The sequence below is a fragment of the Pongo abelii genome, chromosome 1 (genome assembly GCF_028885655.2).
Source record: "Pongo abelii isolate AG06213 chromosome 1, NHGRI_mPonAbe1-v2.0_pri, whole genome shotgun sequence".
NCBI classification, from domain to species: domain Eukaryota; kingdom Metazoa; phylum Chordata; class Mammalia; order Primates; family Hominidae; genus Pongo; species Pongo abelii.
This window is the reverse complement of record NC_071985.2, coordinates 115,648,749-115,668,920: the sequence shown is the minus strand read 5'-3', so window position 1 is coordinate 115,668,920 and position 20,172 is coordinate 115,648,749. Positions and strand designations below refer to the sequence as shown.

General features: G+C 41.9%; 1 protein-coding gene across 3 annotated transcripts in view; it reads left to right on the top strand.

Moving 5' to 3' along the window:
• The window catches only part of CD101 (CD101 molecule), a 49,034-nt gene extending 41,593 nt beyond the window's left edge, over positions 1-7,441 (top strand). For 2 of the 3 annotated variants that reach the window (XM_054528996.1, XM_054529003.2), the window contains exons 10-11: positions 1,713-1,987; positions 4,017-7,441. In XM_054528996.1, the coding sequence (XP_054384971.1) occupies positions 1,713-1,954 (242 nt within the window). In that variant the 3' untranslated portion in view covers positions 1,955-1,987; positions 4,017-7,441. Of the gene's footprint in view, positions 1-171; positions 264-1,712; positions 1,988-4,016 lie in introns of those variants that run through there. The other variant, XR_010141686.1, reaches the window with a different exon arrangement.
• Positions 7,442-20,172: the final 12,731 nt, after the last annotated feature.

The following is a 20,172-nucleotide window of genomic DNA, read 5'->3' as shown; positions in this document are numbered from 1 at the left end:
CAAATGAGATCAGAGAAAATCCAGGCCATGAACCTCTGCCGCTCTTTGCCAGCCCCATTCAGAGCTGCCAGCCTAATGTTCAGTGATGATCTGTACTTTGTGTAGCATGATGGCAGCCATCCCTGGGTTCCCATGTGTGGAATGTACTCATGCAATTGATTCATTCATCAGGCTCCATTGAGACCCTGTGAACAAAGAGTTGAGGAAGATCAAAAGACACACAAGACACAGGCCCTACCCTCAAGGAGCTCACAGTGCAGGAGGTGAGCGAATTTCTAGATTCTTTCTTGACTTCCACCAAAGAGATGTTCTTTAACATGTAAGATTCATTGACAATGCCAAAAATGGAATTCTTGCAGCAGGAGGTTGGTCAAAATGACCTCTAAACCTCTGTTCATCTCTAAGCATCCATAATCCCATGAATCCTGTAGCTTAACCTTTGAAGAAGAAATTGCTTATGTCGTTACAATTTTCCAGTAAAAGCACAGCTACTGTTAGCATTGAATATTTCAGAACAGCCCTGATTTCAGATATCATGTCATAAATAAATTTAATTGGAAGACTACATTTAGTAATTGGTCTCTTTAAACATGTGTCTTTCTGCTTCAATAGACTGTTTCCTGAAACCTGTGGTGTTTGCAGTCCTTTGGGCTTTTGCTTTCCTGGCTGTGTGGCCAGAAGCCACTTTGGGGCTGCTTGTGCGTGCTCCGTGTGTGTGTCTGCTGATAGTGCTTCCCGGCGGACTGCAGCTGCGGGATGATCATATGCTTCAGCATGCCTTTATATAGTATCTTTCACCCATGTGGTTGCAGTCAATCCAATTTAATTCAGATCAGCAAAAGTTACTGAGCACATGTGCTAGGCACTGTAGGGGATATAGAAACAAATGGCACTATCAGACATACTCAAGTAACTTAAATGAACAAAGGAGATGAGTAAAAGGGAATCAAAGAGGCCTAAACAAAGGGCTGAGCGAGAACAGGATGGAAGAGAAGAACTGTGCCTGCAGCAAGGTAGGAAGAGCTGAGAGAGTAGGAAGTGTGATGGAGCTAGGCCAGAAGGACCTAGAGGCTCCGATGCATGGAGCATGTCAGGTGGTGGCCACAGCCAGAGCAACACAGGAAAGGAGTGGGAGGGAGGGGGCTGGGGAAGGAGGAGACCCACGGGGAGGGCCAGGCTTGGGTCAGCGGGGGAAGGGGCTCCTCATTGTGGGTGCGATTGTTTTATAAGGACAGTGCAGAGTGCAGGGCAGAGTGTGTGTGTATGTGTGTATGTGTATGTGAGAAAGAGTGTGTGCCTGTGTGTTGGAGGAACAGCAGTGGGAATAACTCCGTTAAAAATTCAGGACTGGCAACACTGTTGAGAACGAGGGTTGAATTATAGATATCTTTTCTGAGGAAAGAAGATTAAAGGAGAGGTTTTCTTTTTTGTTTTGTTTTTCATTTTGGTTGTTAGTTTTAAGTAGGTCATTGGAACCTCCATTGGTTGGAAATTGCAGGGCAAGGGAGTGTTGCGTTAGAAGAGCCTGTTCCAGGAGCTCTCTTCCCCCAGTGCTCTGTCCTGTACTCCTCATGATTTCAGGGGCCCACTGCTGTTTGGCCCCATTATTTTTACATATACTTGCCTGTAACAATAAATCCCAGGAGTGTTTGTAATTGACTAATACAAATAAGTTGGAGATGAATTACTCTCTGTTTCTCCCTTTGTTGCAGAGCCCACACTTCCTTCCAGGATCTGCTCCTCGGCCCCTTTACTCTATTTCCTGTTCATCTGCCCCTTCGTCCTGCTCCTGCTTCTGCTCATCTCCCTCCTCTGCTTATACTGGAAGGCCAGGAAGTGGTCAACACTGCGTTCCAACACACGGAAAGAAAAGGCTCTCTGGGTGGACTTGAAAGAGGCTGGAGGTGTGACCGCAAATAGGAGGGAAGACGAGGAGGAAGATGAAGGCAACTGAATCCCAAGAGGCACCTGCAGCCAGGAAGGAAAGGTGGGGGCTTTTTAATTGGGCTAACCAGGTGTGAATGAATCCTGGTTCTGTCCTCACCTATGTCTGCGGTCTTGGGCAAGTTACCTAGGAATCACAGGGAGCATTCACTGAGTGCTTATTGGTTCTACGCACTGTTAGGTGTTCCTTTGTGTCTTACCTCATCCACCTCGTGCATCCCCCCTTGGAACCGGATAGCATCATTACCCTACATCTCTTCAAGGTTCAGGTCCCCGGGTTGCAAGGAGATAAGAGGCTCCCTCACACAGCCTCTGGAGGGCTAAATGAGATCCTACAGCAATGCCCTGGTGGGGCTTCTCTCTCCCTCTTATGAGACTTGTCACACCTGCTCTAGGTAATCATTTTCCTCCAGATGAGAGGTGTAGGAAAGGGCCTGACGCCAGCAAGGAAAAAGGAATTGGGAACATGCTCTTTGTTTACCTAAAATCTGTCCCCCCAGCAAGAATGTAACTTCCTTCAAGGCAGAAATTCAGTTTTCTTCTCCCAGCCCACCTACAAAGGCCCACTCAAGAGCAAGCTCTGCTTAATAGGTGCTTGACTAATATAGGTTCGTTGACAAAATGATAAAACATTTGTAACCTGAGTTTGGGGCTTTTTGTTTATTGTTTGATAAGACTTTTTATTAAGTAATTGCTGAGCAAAAACTTTAAAAAAACTCATGTAACAGTACTCCAGTCAGCCCCCCAAGGCCTCGTACCCCTGCTTCCCCCTACACCTCCATACCCCCACCAGAAGGTCCATCTGGCTCCTGGTGCTCAGCCAGTGCCTTATTTTCTTTGACCTGACAGCACTGGGTGGTAGGGAAGGTATTGTCTGGAGGAGCGAGGTTGACGGTGCCACAGTTCCCTCATACGCCTGCAGGGCTGGGGTTTAGGGGCAGCAGTAGGTCAAGTCTGGTTCCTCAAGGTCTCCTATTCTCAGTCGCAAAAAGCAGCCGGTGGGGGTGGGGTGTAATGGCTTAAAGCTTTCAACAGCTGTCCCCACTGGGCCTACAGTCCCCTCATCTTTGTTTCAAAAGCCACTCAGGCCCTATTGTAGCCAGAATTGGAAATCAATCAGTGCCACCTAACAGACTTGAGAAAACACATCTATTTATTATCTATGTGACCAACCGAGTTGCTTTAACACTCGTTAATTTGCATTTCCAAGGAGAGCAATTTAGTTTTAATTATTTGGTCAGGCACACACGTCCTCTCCAAACATAATTAGTTCCTTCCTAAGGGGATTATTGGTGGCTATGAGCACTCCTACTATGGACCTACCAGTTCCTTAAACTCATGTCCCTTCATAGCCTGATTTAAAATACTCCAAATCTTTCCTTAAACATGTCAGCACATTTGTTTCTTGTCACCCAGGTAAGGGAGCATATTTTTACAAACAACAAAGCTGAAATGAAGACTTTTTTTTTTTTGAGATGAAGTCTTGCTCTGTCGCCCAGGCTGGAATGCAGTGGCGCCATCTCGGCTCACTGCAACCTCCGCCTCCCAGGTTCACGCCATTCTCCTGCCTCAGCCTCCCAAGTAGCTGGGACTACAGGCGCCCACCACCACGCCCGGCTAATTTTTTTTTTTTGTATTTTTAGTAGAGATGGGGTTTCACCGTGTTAGCCAGGATGGTCTCGATCTCCTGACTTCATGATCCGCCTGCCTCGGCCTCCCAAAGTGCTGGGATTACAGTGTGAGCCATCACGCCCAGCAGAAGACTCTTAGAAAGTGTGATGACTCCCTGCCCCTATTTTTTAGAAACCTGTATTTTAATTCAAAGGGAAAGAGAGCAGAAGCGAGCCTGGGCAGATAATCTTGGATGGACTCTGCTGCGGCCCTCTGCGGGAGCACTCTTCACCTCATCCTTCCTCTCTCCTCACATGGACACCTCCTTCAGCTTCTAGCTCAAGCACCTCTTCCCCTTTGAATCCAGCACAGAGATAGCACAGAGGAGATGTAAGCAGACAGGGAGGGTCTCCTGGGAAAGTAGACATTTAACCAACTTGAGCAATCGGCTTGTTTTACAGCTTCCTGCCTTGCTGCCTGTTTCTTCCCAAGCCCCGTGTGGAATGTGGTGACCTAGTCAGCTGGAACCAGCTCCTGACAGACCCCGGCAACTTCTAGATGAACCCGAGTGAACTTTCCTCATTACCATCCTGAAGTCACTACCCCAGGGGGAGCTATAGCTTCATGACCGTAACATGTGACCTGTGTGCTGGCAGGACGACTCACTGCGGCTGCGCCACTGGGACCCCTCCCCTGCATGCACCGATGCACTCTCTCCCCTCTCCATCACCCCATAAAACCCTCCTGTCACTTTCCTTCAGAGACACTGCTTTGGAGAATATTCCCAGCGCTCTCCTTGCTTAAGTAAAAAAAAAAAAAACTCCTTTTGATCAAAACTCATGTTCTTGTGGAGAGTTATTTGTTACTCGCCAGGCAAACAAACCCTGGTTTTTTTCAGGGAACAGAGACCCTCAAATATGAAACTGTTCTGGCCAGAGCACAGCATGGGAAGTATGAGTTCCCAGTGGGTACCTGCTGCATGTCAGGCCCTGTGCTAGGAGCAAGGGGTCCTGTGGTGACTCAGACACAGCCCCATCCCCCTGGGATGCTCACCTTGTTTGTCCTGGATGCTCTGCTTTCATTAATGGGACTTAGAGCACCTTTGATAGTCTAAGCAGCTACATGGCACTCTTTGTCCCATAGGCAACTAAAACCCTCCAAAACTAAATCACCCCCACAGTATTTTCTTCCTTTTAAACTTACAGAATAAAATTTGCCCTGATCCAGTTCAGCAGACATTTTATGTGAAACCTCTTCTCTCTCCAATTACATACTTGTTTACTTTTGGGTTTTGAAACTTAGTGGAGAGCTTTACTTTTACTCATTGATTTCAGCTTTTCCATTTCATGCCACCACCTGGTTTTACTTTTGGCTTTTTGTGTTATAAATCCTCCTTGGCAAAAGGACAAGCCTCTGTCTCAGGAGTTGACCAACCAGGGCCTATGGCCAAATGCAGCCCACCATCTGTTTTTTAAAATATAATATATTGGAATATGGTCACTCCCATTCGCTTACATACTGTCTGTGGCTGCTTTCACAATAAAAATGGCAAAGTTGTGTAGTTGCCACAGAGACCATAGGACCTACATTGCCTAAAATGTTTATTATTCCGGCCCTTTACAGAAAACATTTGCCAGCCCCGCTGTCCTTTAATGTTCTGTCTCTCTTAGCCATGTATTATGTCCCTGGGAAACTGATTTGACCTCTTATATCTGAATCTCTTATATATCTGATTAATCTAATAAATAATCTTAGGTTTTCAGGATTGGCATCTAGTCCCAGCCATTCTGAAGTTTGACTCCGCTGTACCAGCCTCATGCTATAGATGGGAAGCTTATCACCCTGCAATGTTTCACACCATCATACTGAGTACCTACTCTGTGCAAGATAAGCTGACACAGGGATGATTATGGTTGCTCTGTTAATTATTTTTATTGTATTGAGATGTATAGAAAAAAATGATTTATGGCAGAAGATGAATGCAATGGTATAAAATCATGTGCCATAATAATTTCTTACAATCGTACAGGATTTTTTCATTATCTCAGAATTTTACAGCATCTCTATACAAAAGGAATTGTTATTCCTGTCCTACAGGTAAGGAATTATAGCTCAGAGAGGTTGGGATTTATCCAGGATCACCCAGCCATATGCAGAAGAGTAAAAGCTCAAATTTAGGTCTGCTGACAAGTCCTGGACTCTTTCCGTAATAAACACTCTTTCCACAATAAACACAAAAAATATGCTCAGATCCATTGCTATGAGGGAAAATCTGGATATAATAATAGCCACTTTGAGTGGTTGTTATGGTGATCAAATCAGATACATCAATGGCGATAAGTTTTAAAACCATATCAAGTCATAAATGAATGTCAGCATTAACCCAGGTTTTTCTAGGACTTAACCTGTCCATGTACATAAATAAAATGTAATCAATAGTAATAATCCAAATTCTACAGGCTTTCCCCCCCAGAATATTTACACAGGGTCTTGGCCACCTACAGTGTCCTTCAGATATTTCTGGGGGATTTCCCAAAACTCTGGGAATTTTTTTTAAAAGAGATGAGGTCTCACTAGATTGCTCAAGCTGACATTGAGCTCCTGAGCTCAAGTAATCCTCCTGCAAGAGCCTCCCAAGTAGCTGGGACTACAAGTACACACCACCACATCTGGCCCGGATTCTGTGAATTCACATGAGCTCACAAGCAAGTCCATTCCCATGTGGTTCCCTGCAGCTCTGTTGGGCTCTGCGGGCTCCCACTGCAGCTGGCGTGCCAGAGCACATGAGATGCCAAGCTGAGTGGTGTTCAGTGATAAGCAGTGAAAAGGGTCTCATTCTCTGTCTTTACATTACACTCTTCTGTAAGAATACAAATTCAAGATTGTTTGCACCCGTGTCTCTAAAGATTATCTTGTGAAAACTGTTCCATTAGCATTTGCCCAGTATCTCCTTTCTCCATAGAGTCCAGACACCAGCAAGTCTGCGGCCAGGCTGGGAGGGACTTCATGTTATTCTCTCCATTTCCCATTGCCTGTTCCCAGCAGTCTCTGCACTAACCTCCTCATCACAGGTCCTCTTTTCCTCCAGCAGGAAGGTTATGCAATTGTGCTTTTGGGGAGCTCTACCACTTGGCAGACAGAGCCTGAGAAGTCTGCATTCCCTGTAGGCTCAGGTGGGACTTCTGTCAAACGCTATTAATTTTTACTCCTAATAAAGTGCTACAGGCATTTAGAAATCAGAGACAACTTCATAAAGAAGATGTAAGTTGACCTGGGCTTTAAAAATAAGAAAATATTTTGACAGGAGAAGGGTTAAGCAGAGGTGTTGACAGAGGAAGCCCCATGAAAAGTGCAGTGCATACAACAGCTGTGGGTTAAGTGTCAGATCTATGAAGGGGAGCAATGGGAGATAAATCTAGAAAAGTAGAGCAAAGTTCTGAGGTTGGGGAAGGACAGAAGAACAGATCTTGAACATGCATAATATCTTGGACTTCATGTGGTGGACAATAGTGAGCCAGTGAATGTAATGTAGTAGGGAAGGAGAATTGAAAAGCAACAGCATAGATGATAGGTGGGGTTGGAGTGAGGATGGCAGTGGTACGAAGGTGAGGCAGGGAAGCCAGCTGGAAAACCATCTTCACTCTCTTAATTTGTGTAATGGCTATCACACCAATTTTGTGAGCATTTTGAGTATAGAAAAAAATTATCAGAAAGTTTCAAGTATCAAGCTCATAGAGGTAGCTCCTATATGTTAAACACAATGACACATGATGAGACTCTTCTTGTGTCTAATAAATGCTCATTAACCTAGTTTTCTACTGATAAGTGTAGAGATAAGAGACAGTTCCATCCATTCGTTATATTAACTGGCTTTCCATTTTTTAAAAAATTTATTCACCTTTACATTTAATTTACTTGTTAGAAATTTGGAGTTTCTACCATATTGTCCCTTAATCCAAGGTTCCTTCTGAACCAGCTCTGACTGCCAAATAGAGATGTTTTGAGTTGAAGCATAATTATCCCATTAAACCATTTACCGAGACGAGAGACTATATTGGATGAGGACAGTGATTAAGAAGTTTCTATGGTATAAATAACCAGCGTAGGAAAATCCAAATTTATTACTCCTATAAGGTCACATTGGCAAGGGCACCGGGAGGGTGTGTGCTTCCATTTTAAACTGGCTTTTCAACAATAGGATTCTTGGTGGACTTATCTCACCCTAGTCCCTTTCTGGGTACCCTATGCTCCAGCCACACCAAATTACTTGCCAGGTAATTACTCCCCAGGTCTCTACCAAACATGCCCCTGATTTTGTGTCTTTCATTTGGAAATTTTCTGCTTTTGTGTGATCCTGTTCATCCCACTCAATTGACTTCAATATGTGTTTATTGCTAAGGGTGTCCACATAAGATACCAGGGAAAAACAATACTGTTTGTTCTTTCGTTTGAATCTTCTGGGCTGGATCATGTTCATATAGAGAGTTGTGATGCAAACGAAGATCTCAGAAAGCTCCCTACCCCATCTCATGCCCTTTCGTAATTATAAGATTTTGAGCTCCCATAATCTTACCTTGGGTCCTCTCTCCCAAAACCACACTCTGCTGGGAGGCGTTTCTTGGTGGCCTGATGTGCACATGTGGCACACAAATACATTGGAAAGACAAAGTAATATGGAAGCTACCCCATGCCACTGGTGCAAGTTTAAAGCCTGCTACCTTTTGCCTTTTATTATTTACATAGGTGCTTCTTCAGTGTGAGGGGTTTTCAACATTTTCCTCATGATAACAGTCATTCTTGAGAGGCTCAGGCCAATGAAACAAATATATACTATGACAATAGCAATAAATGTTCTTTGATGACATGCATATGTATATATGCAGTGAGTTTCTAATCAAAGCATGTATCAGTAATAGTTATTTGGGTACAATAATACTATAGACCAGGGATCATAAACTTAGATGTTTCAGCATCTAAGGTAGGTAAATGAAGAGAAAGTATCGGTCTGGCGAAAATCCTTAGGGAGGGATGAAGATTAGAGCAATTGGAGCATGCATATCTATTGAAAGGCACTTAAGTTCAACATAAGATATAAGACATTGTGCAAGGTAATCAAAACACTTTTAGGGGTGGAATTCTGTTCCTTGTAATCCCTGCATCACATCCTAAAGCCATCAATAAATGCTACAACTCTGCCACCAAAATAGCATCTGAAGGTTATGCCTATATCTTAAAATTGTGAGTTATTGGCCTATGGTTTCTTCTAAAAGCTTCATTGTCTTACCATTTAAAAATAGGTCTAAAATACATGTCAAATTGATTTTTATATAAAGTAATTTTTGTATAAAATGTGAGGTAGAATTCTTGTGCACTGCTGATGGGAATGTAAAATGGTGCAGCTGCTATGGAAAACAGAATGGCACTTCCTCAAAAATTAAAAATAGAATTACCATATGAGCCAGAAATTTTACTTCTGGGTATATACCCAGAATAATTGAAAGTAGGGGCCTGAAGAGATATTTGTATACCCCTGTTCATAGTGGCATTATTCACAAAAGCCAAAGGTGGGTGGAAGAAAGCCAGTGTGCATCAATGGATAAATGGATGGATAAAGAAAATACGGTATATGAAAAATAATGCAATATTAGTCATCTTTAATAAGAAAATAAATTCTGACACATGCTATTGACATGGATGAACCTTGAAGATATTATGCTAAGTGAATGAGCCAGTCACAAAACGACAAATGCTATATGATTCTACTTATATGAGGTACCTAAACCAGTCCAATTTATAGAGACAGAAACTAGAGTAGTTGTTGCTGGGCCTGAGAGAGGGGTGATAGGGAATGACTGTTTAATGAGTTACAGAGTTTTAATTTGGGAAGATGAAAAAACTTCTGGAGCTGGATTGTGGTGATGGCTGCACAGCAATGTGATTGAACTTAATACCACTGAGATGAACACATAAAAATGGTTAAAATGGTAAATTTTATGTTATATATTTTACCACATTATAAAAGTGAGATAAAGATCATGGTTTAATTTGCTCCATATGATTATCCCATTGCTCCAGTACCATATTTTTAAAAAGAGCATTCTTTCCCCACTGTAGTGGTATCTGTAACATAAATTAGGTGAATGTTATGTTTTTATGTATTGTTCAAGAAATCTTTGCCCATCCACAATAGTCTGCAGTAATACATTAAATCACAACCAATCATGATTTAATAACAATTTACTACTGAGCATGATTTCTTACAGGGAATGCAAGGTTGGTTTAACATTTAAAATTTAATCTATGTAAATCACTACATTAACACTTGATCATCTCAACAGATCAGGAATAAAGGAATTTAATAACATTGAACACTTCTTTTTTTTTTTTTTTTTTTTTTGAGACAGACTCTTGCTCTGTCACCCGTCACCCAGGCTGGAGTGCAGTAGCATGATCTCGGCTCACTGCAACCTTCACCTCCTGGGTTCAAGGGAGGATTCTTGTGCCTTAGCTACTCAAGTAGCTGGGATTACAGGTGCATGTCACCATGCCTGGCTAAGATTCATATTTTTAGTAGAGATGGGATTTTGCCATGTTGGCCAGGCTGGTCTCAAACTCCTAGCCTCAAGTGATCCACCTGTCTTGGCCTCCCAAAGTGTTGGGATTATAGGTGTGAGCCACCACGCCCAGCCTTAACGCTTATTCTTAATAATATTTCTCAGTAAACTAGTAATAGAGAGGAATTTTCTAAAATTGATAAAGTATATCATACTTAATGGTGAAATATTAAATTCTTTCCTCCATAGTTAGGAATAAGATGATAACGTCAACTATCACTATGTCTGTTGAACATTATACTGGAGGTCCTAGCCAATGCAAATAAACAAGGCAAATAAATATAAGGTAAAAGGATTAGAACAGAAGTTAAACTCTTTATTTGCAGGTGACTTGATTATATTTGTAGAAAATCCAAGTGTCTCCAAACAAGGTTGCTGAATACATGATGAACATGTTGATCAAAAATGAACAAAAATGCACTATATTTCTGTATATTAAAAATCAAAAATTGAAAAATTAATTTGAAAATTACATTTAATAGAAAATATCAAATGCATTGGAATAAATTTAACAAAAGATGTGCAAAAACTCTACATTGAAAATTACAATACTTTGCTGAGATAAAGAAGACCTAACTAAATAAAGAGAGATTCCATTTTCATGGATTGGAAAGTTCAATATCATTAAGTTGTCAATTTTCTCCAAGTTGATCTATAGATTTGATGCAGTTGTTATCCATGAGGAGGGAGTGGCAATTCTGCTCCCAGAGGACATCTGGAAATTTATGGAGACATTTTGGCAAGTCTTTAAAACTTGGGAAGTGCTACTGGTATCCAGTGAGTGAAGACCAGGTCTAGTACTGAACATCCTACAATAAACAGCACAGCGGCTCTCCCCAACAACAAAGAATTGTCTGGCCCCAAATTTCAATAGTGTCAGGTGGAGAAACTGTGGTTTAATGGAATCATAATGCAAATCTCAAGTGTTTTTTAGAAACTGACAAGCTCATTTAGCGTTAAATGGAAATACAAATTATCTAGAATCGACAAAACAATATTTAAGAATGAAAACTTGGAGGAATTATATGCTGAGTCCAGAACATTCTACAAACTATAATAATTAAGATCATGTGGAATAGGTGCACAAGTAAACAAGGAAACCTAAGAAGCAGAATAGAGTTTAGAAATACATATGCACATACACATTTCCATTATAGGTGCTACTATAGTGGGGAAAGGATGTTCTTTCTAATATATGGTGCTAGAGTAATTGGATACTCATATGGGGGGAAAACAAACCTTGACATCTACCTCATGTTATAGGATAGGAGAAAAAAGAGAAAAATTGGACATCATTAAAATTAAACTTTTTTGTTCATTAAAAGACAATATTAAGAAAGTGATGGCTGGACGTGGTGGCTTATGCTTGTAATCCCAGCACTGTGGGAGGCTAAGGTGGGAGGATCACTTGAGCCCAGCAGTTCAAGACAAGCCTGGGTAACATAATGAGACATCTTTTCTACCAAAAAAAATTAAAAAATTTTAAAAGCCAGGCTTGGTAGTGTGTTCCAGCAGTCCAGCTACTTGGGAGGCTGACATGGGAAGATTGCTTGAGCCCAGAAGGTAGAGGCTGCAGTGAGCTGTCATCATGCCACTGCATTCCAGCATGGGTGACAGAGAGAGACTCTGTCTCCAAAAATAGTAATTACATCACAGACTGGGAGAATGATATTCATAAAACATATCTGACAGAGGCTTATATCCAGAATATACACCAAACTTTTATAAATCAATTCTAAAAGAGGAGAAGCACATAACTCAATTAAAAAATGGCCAAAAGATTTAAATATGGTTTGAAAAAGAAAGAAAAAAGACTTGAACATGGATCTCAGAATCGCCAATAAGCATATTGTTAGTTCAGGTGCTTTGAGAAGCACATGCCAAGGTTACACATGAAAGGGATCTACTGGGGGCAATGCCAGTGAAGAAAAAAGGGGATGGAGCAGAAGAGGGGAAGAGCCCTTGACTGTCTTGCAGGTCTGACTTCTGTGAAAGGAAACAGGGAAGGAAGGAGGATTATAGAAGAGCTTCAGATTGCACAGCAGTTCTGAGATAATCTGGTTCAAGCTGATAAGGAGTCTCTGAGCAAAGGTGGCTTATTGAAGAAGTACTCCATGGGGCAGACATTGCCCAGCTCTAGTAGCTCTGCCATGCTTAGTCCTTGGCAGGGAGCAGCCCAGGGGAAATGTGGCCTTAGCATAAATATTTGAAGATCTGGATGCTGGAGGTTGTCAATTAGCTATGCTCTTTGCAGCAGGCTCCCTTGAAAGGAGGTATGAGTGGTACAGCTCTATGGCCACAGCATATGAAAGATGTTCAATGTCATTACTCATGAGAAAAATGCAAATTAAAACAGTGAGATAACTTTATTCATATACCAGGATAGAAAATATAAAAGACTGACAATATCAAACACTGGTAAGAATTTGGAGCAACTAGAAATCTAATGCATTGCAGGTGGGAGGGCAAATGTATTCAACTATTTTGTAAAATAGTTTGGTAGTTTCTAACAAAGCTAAACATACACCTACTTTATGACCTACAATTCCACTACTAGCATTTTCCCAAGAGAAATAAATGCTTATGTCCACCAAATGACATATACAAGAACATTCATAGCTTTATTCATCATTGCTAAAAACTAGAAACAATCCCCTTGTTTATCGATAGGTGACTGAATAAATTATAGTTTCTACATATCACAGAATACTACACAGCAATAAAAACGAACAAACTACTGACATACATGACAGCATGAATGAATCTCACAGCATTTGTTGAGTAAAAGAAGACAGACACAAAAAGGTACAAAATTTAAGAACCAGCAAAACTAATTTTTGGTGACAGAAGTCAGAATAAGGATTTCACTGGCAGAGCAAGTATTAACTGAGAAGTAGCCTGAAGGAACCTTCTGGGGTAATTAAAATGTTGTTTTTTTGACCTAGGTTGTGGTTTCATGGGTGTATACATATGAAAAAATTCATTGAGCTGTCTTTTTAAGATTTGAGCTTTTTTTGTATGCAAATGACTTAATAACATATAACTTGTTAATAATAATACACAACTTTATGTAAATAATTTAAACCTGAGGGTTTTTTTAAAGCATTTTTCTTTCAAAAAGTAGTTGAGAACCAAACAGATGACCAATATAGAATGAGGAATTTTAATATAGATGGGAAATTGTAAGGTTTACGTATTCAACAAGCATTTTTCTGGTACTTAGTATGTGCCAAAACATATGTTAGGAGGTAGGCAGGCAGAAATGACTGACATTGTTTCTTCCTTCAACAAAGAAAGGAGAAAGGAGTTAAGGTTTACTTTATTGAGCAGCCATAACGTGTTATAAGGATTGAATCCTTACAACAATATTGTCAAGAAGCCAAGATTAAACCATTGTATTCATCAGGGTTCTCCAGAGAAACAGAAACAATAGAATATTGTTAGGCTATGTATAGATATATAAGAGGAGATTTATTCTGGGAATTGTCTCACACAATTATGGAGGCCAAGAAGCCCCACGATATGCCATCTGCATGCTGGAGAACCAAGACAGCTGGTGGTGTAATTCAGTCTGTCTGAAGGCCTGAGAACCAGGCGAGCTGATGATGTAACTCCCAGTCTGAGGCAGAAAGCCTGAGAACTGAGTGGGGAGGGGATGTAAGTCCTGGAGCCTGAAGGCCCAAGAGCAAGGAGCTCCAAAGGCAGCAGAAAGAAGATGGATGTTCCAGATCAAGAGCAAAGAGAGAATTTGCCCTTTCTCTTTTTGTTCTATTTAGGCCCTCAACAAACTGGAGGATGTCCTCTCCACATCAGTGAGGTATCCTCACTGATATATCCAAAAATAATATTTTACCAGCTATCTGGGCATTCCCTAGCCCAGTCAAATTGACACATAAAGTCAGCCATCATAACCATAAATCAGGAAAAAGCAGTTAAATATCATGATCATTAAGTGGCATTAAAGATCATGATCATTAAGCCCAGATGCTTTGATTCCAAAAGCAATGGTCTTTCTATCACAGTAGCCTCCTCAAGTCATAAAGATTCTACCGTTTCGTTATGGGCAAAGATCTGTACACACAAGGTCATGAGAGGACCACTGGGACAGAAAACAGTAATACGTGCTTGTGTTGTCACAGAGTCTCTAAGTGCTAGCATGTTCTGAAAGGGGGAGATAAATTTGGACTTCAGGAGCAGGGACCCCTTTTGCACTCTTTGCCCTGGTTCTGACAGATTTCCATTCAGCCCAACACGTTGATTGAATGGCCACTCTGTGCTGCCTTCTGATGCTGTTCAAATAGACATATAAGAGCATGTTTTGTTATGGTCTCCCCTGACTGAAGGCAGATGCTACAAGTTCTTAAGTCTGTCTTTAGGGAATCTTTGTATTGTTTAATGGTCTGTCTGACAGTAGCTATTTGTACCACTCTGCTGGCAGCAGGAAATTGAGGGTTCTTCTGTTCTTAATGCCCAGGATGTGACCAGCCCAATAAACGGGTGCTGATGTCAGAAGGGTCCGAATTCTCTAAGCATGGGCCAAATACCTTCTAGCCCTAAAATTGACAGATGGGGCTGCTGTGTGGAAAACAAAACAAAACAAACAAACAAAAAACATTGAAGCAAAACACTGAGTGGAGTTACAGGAGTCTAAAGTGGCTGGGCTTAGCTTCAATATCAAATAAAGGTTACTGGCTCAGCCCAACATCAGCTCCTAACACACATAGGTATCCAAATATTTCCCTTGAAATTCTTTTATTGATTGAGGAAAGGCATTCAGTTAGGATTAAATGTGGATCATTCAAATGCAGTAAACCAGTAGATTTTCCACCTGGCAACAGAAGGCTCAATGGAAACTCCGTATTTAATAGTAGTCTTTCCATACAAAAGAAACAGTAAATATATGAGCCCTCATCTATCGATGAGATGAAATTGAAGTCACTAACTACCACCTCTTACATTCCTCTACTTAGATTTTTTCGCTTCTTGTAGATGGTGTGCCAAATGAATATATCAAAAAAATTAATACTCAGGAATGTGTGCTCTGGATTCAGACTGCCTGGGTTCAAGCTCTGACGATGTCACCCACTAGCTGCGTGATCTTTGCTGGTTAATCTTGCTTTGCCTCAATTTCCTCATCCACAAAATGGGGATAATACCCATTACTTCACAGAGTTGACTGTGAGGATTAAATGAGATATACATGTGAGAGAGTCAGAACCCATAAATGTTAGGTGTCATCATCATTCTTAACAAGCTAGCTATTCCTGAAAAGGAAACGAGATACTTGCATTTTATTTCTTAATTCTTAGCACACTAGTAGAACAGGATGTGGAAATAGAATGCAAGCATGGGTTTTGCCACGACATAGGATCATTTCTTGGGTTCTCAGCTCAAAAGGATAATTTAAGGGATAGGTAAGTATAAAGTTTCAGAAGTCAGGATATCAAGGCAGTGTGAACAGAGGAGCATGTGGATAGAATTATCTGAGTGCTTTACAGTTAAATGCAAAGCCAGGGTAGTTTAACCCAAGAGTTCCAAGTAAAGATATATAATATATGGGAATTAATGAGAAATGGCATCACCAGAGACTCCTATTCTGAGGTACATTGTACCTATATTAATTACCTGTTTCAATTTACAGGTAGATTTGAGTGCAAATGGCACATTTGGAAAACAACTATTATGGCAGATAGCAAATAATTAGTTTGGGAATCTGTATTAGTCTGCTTGGGCTACCATAACAAAATACCACCTATGGGGTGGCTGAAATAACAGATACTCATTTTCTCACAGTTCTGGAGGCTGGAAGTCCCAGTCAAAGTGCCAGATGATGTGGATTTTGGTGAGGACTCTCTTTCTGGCTTGTAGAGAAGCCAACTTCTCACTGTGTAGTCATGTGGCATGGCAAAGAGGGCAAGCTCTCTGGTCTCTTCTTAGAAGGGCACTAATACCATCATGAAGGGCCCATCCTCATGACCTCATATAAACCTAATTATCTCCCAAAGGCTCCATCTCCAAATACCATCACACTGGGGGCTGGGACTTCAATATGCGAATTGTGGGAAACATCATTCAGACTATAGCAAAATTTACAGCATAATTAATGAACTGGACTGTGGTTTGTCCTGTACCTATCCAAGGTGGGCACTCTTCATGTCTGTTAACATAGTTCAGATGGAGTAAGTTATCTGAGTGCTACAGGTTTGGGATTTTTTATTGTGCATGTGTATACTTGGGTAGGATTACAACTTAAGAGCAAAACCAGTCAAGTGAACTGAGTAGAATTTCCCCACCTGCCACTTAGCAACGCTCCAGCTCTTCCATCAGAAACAGGCGATCACTAAAGTGTCAGAAACAGTGTCATCATGAAAGAGTGCAAGGATGGAAAGGGATTGCTTAAACATGCATGCGGAGCTCTGGGTGGGAATACAGAAACCCTAGACACCTCCTCCTCCGCAGCTGATCATTAATGCTGTTTCCGTCTGCCCTGAACGCGAGGAGAAATGTGGAGGGTTGAGCAGGGAGGATAATGGGGAAAGCAGGAGAAAAAGAGAAACAAGAGAGAAGAAACAGTGACAATTAGCACATAAGAGTAAGAAGGCAGAAATAAAAGCCAACAAACCACAGAGAAAAAAGAAGTGACCAGCCTCTGTCCCACCCAGCTCTGCTCTGAGGCTCAAGTGGGTCTCTCTGATCCACTGTGCCAGCAGTGCTCGCAGCTCCTGAAGAAACTGCTGACCCAGAGAAGAAAGAAGACTGAGTGCTTGCAGGAAGAAACCCTTCGGACACCATGGGAGACAGCAAGCCCCACCACACTGAGGCAAGGCCTGTCTCTGTGGTACAGCAGACAGGAGAAGTCCTGTCTTACTGTGTGTGGAAACAGGTTGTGTGGGCTTCCGCTTAGAGTTAGGTGGAAGTTCAGTCTGAAAGGGAGGGTGAGAAAGTACTAAAGAGGAACAGAAGAGCTGGGAAGAGCTAGATCTTTTGAAGGGGATGTCTGCTTCTGCACCATGTGACAGTGGAGGATGCCTTGGATCTTCATCAAAAGAGGTAACTTCCTCTTCTCCTTGAGAGACACAGCAAATCCCTCACTTACAACTTAGAACCTTCCTAGCCTTCATCCAAATGCATGTAAACCTTGAGAGAGCACCAAGAGGGGGAGAAAGGAGACGACAGATTCTATAAGAAGTGAGACGTGACAGTGTTGTGAGGCAAATCGACGCAGGAGATGGTGGTGTGACTGAATGAATCACTAGCCTAGTGTGAGGCGAGGGCCTCTGTTCTGAAGAACCGCCCCACTGAGGCCTCTGGGCTGCTTCCTGTGCTGCTCACCAAGAAAATGCCATGCCATGCTAGGCGCAGTGGCTCACGCCAGTAATCCCAGCACTTTGGGAGGCCGAGGCGGGCGAATCACCTGAGGTCAGGAGTTCGAGACCAGCCTGGCCAACATAGTGAAACCCCATCTCTACTAAAAATACAAAAATTGACCGGGAGTGGTGGCGCATACTTGTAATCCCAGCTACTCAGGAGGCTGAGGCGGAAGAATCGCTTGAACCCGGGAGGTGGAGATCGCAGTGAGCCGAGATGGTGCCATTACACTCTAGCCTGGGTGACAGAGAGAGATTCTGTCTCAAAAAAAAAAAAAAAAAAAAGAAAGAAAGAAAATGCCATGCCAAGCCAAGTTAAACTCACTTCCTTTTCTGATGTGCTGTTTTCTGCTAGGCTGGTAAGTCATGGGACAGCTATAGATTCTGCATGGATGAACTGCAGCAACGCCTTTGAACAAGAGGAACAACATGGACACTATGTGACTCCATGCTTGGGTGAATGATCATACCCAAGGTGTAAAGACCATGGCAACATGTTTACCTGTAGGAGGTCTCTCCAGGTCTTGCTAAAGCACTCTGCCTTGTTGAGCATTTTTATTGGCAACTTGGATGAAGGGAAAGACAGCAGGCTTGTCAAGTGTTCAGTTGACACAGAATTAGGAGATGGCACTAATAAGTCAGTTGACAGGAACAAGATTCAAAGAGATCTGGATAACCTAGAATAATGAATCAAAATTAACATGAAATATAGAATCCATAGTTAAGTTTAGGCAATTAGATGCACCAGATAGGGGAGATGAGCTCATGCATGAAAAATGAAAACAGTGGTTTTGGTTGACTGCACACTTGATATACATTATTAGCATAACATACTCATTTAAAAAACAGAGAAAAAGATTTGGAGTTTTGCATTTCATATATAAAATGGTCATATCCAAAATAAGGGAGATAATTATCCCACGGTATTTTTCATATTGAATTCTCTTTGGGATGCCTCAAATTAAGCATACATTCATCAAAAAATACTGGTGAAACCCCATCTCTACTAAAAATACAAAGATTAGCCAGGTGTGGTGGCACGTGCCTGTAATTCCAGCTACTCGGGAAGCTGAGGCAGGAGAATCGCTTGAACCCAGGAGGCAGAGGTTGCAGTACGCTGAGATCATGCCACCGCATTCCAGCCTGGGCAAAAGAGTGAGACTCTGTCTCAAAAAAGAAAAAACAAAATATTGGTGAGGGTGTGTCGGGGGGAGAAAATAATTGATGCAGTTGGACAAGTTTCTCTGGGCAAAGAGAATGCATGTGAAGTGCAGAGAGGATGAAATAGTCATATTCATATATTTTAAAGTGATGTAAAAATGGATCAGGTGTATTTTGTTTAATTCCACATGACAAGAAAGTGGAAGTTTCAGACAGAAAGATTTCTGCTCAATGTGCATTAGAATTAACTGACATTTCGACACACCCAAACAGAACTTGCTATAACCAGAAGTTTCTATGCTGAATCCATTAGGGATGCTGTGGAAGGGATTTGGGAGGATGCATTAGGTGGCTTTAGGGTTCCTTCTACCCTATGATTTCATCCATTCCATTTAACAGATACTTATGGAATGTTTACATGCTGTGTATACAGTGATTAGTGAGCCAAACAGAAATAAGTCCCTGCTTTCTTGGCAATTACACATATAGTCTATGGGGAAGAGAAACGATAAACAAGTCAACAGACAACTCTGAAATAAATGTTATGTGGAAAGCAAACCGGATACTGAGAGAGAACAAGGAAGAACGTTTGTAGATAAAGTAGTCAGGGCAAGTCTCACTGAGATGGTGCTTGCTGAGACCTACAGGATGAAGGGCTAAGTTTTTAAAGAACTGAGGAAAGCATTCCAGGCAGAAAGCACAATATAAATGCTGGCCTTAGGGTAATACAAAGCTTGGAACCCTGAGGAACAGAAAACAGGTTAGGGCGGCTGCAATATAATGGGTGAGGAGTGGGATGGCTGTCTGTGAGAGTGAAAGCAGGTAGGGCCAGACCGTGCAGCGCCCATAGGAACCAAAAGGATAACTTAACCTTTTTCTCTAAGTTTAACAGAAAGTCACTGAAGAGTTATAGGCAAAGTAACAGAACCTGACTCATGTTTTAAAAGGTTGATGAGTCCTTTAAGACCATTTTAGTACTAAAAAATAGCAGCAAAAACCAGAGGCTGCCCTGCTCTGGCTCCCAGGTTAACTCAGAAAGGAAAAGGAGGGAGAACCAGGAAGAACTCTGCCAGAGTTTTCTCAGCTACTAAGATCCCAGCATCCAAGGAGGCTCAAAAGCTTCATGGCAAAAGTCTTCAGAGCATTGGGTAGTATTGTTTACGCTCAACTTGAGAACCTGGAATCCACCTTAGTGCCATTTGTTGCTTTCCAGAAAAAAAGCACCTCAGAAACAAAAAGAAAACAGAAAACAAACAAGAGGCCAGGTGCAGTGGCTCACGCCTGTAGTCCCAACACGCTGGGAGGCCAAGGTGGGCAATCACTTGAGGCCAGGAGTTCCAGACCAACCTAGCTAACATGTTGAAGCCCCGTCTCTACTAAAAATACAAAAATTAGCCAGGCATAGTGGCATGCGCCTGTAATCTCAGCTACTCAGGAGGCTGAGGCAGGAGAATTGCTTGAGCCCAGGAGGTGAA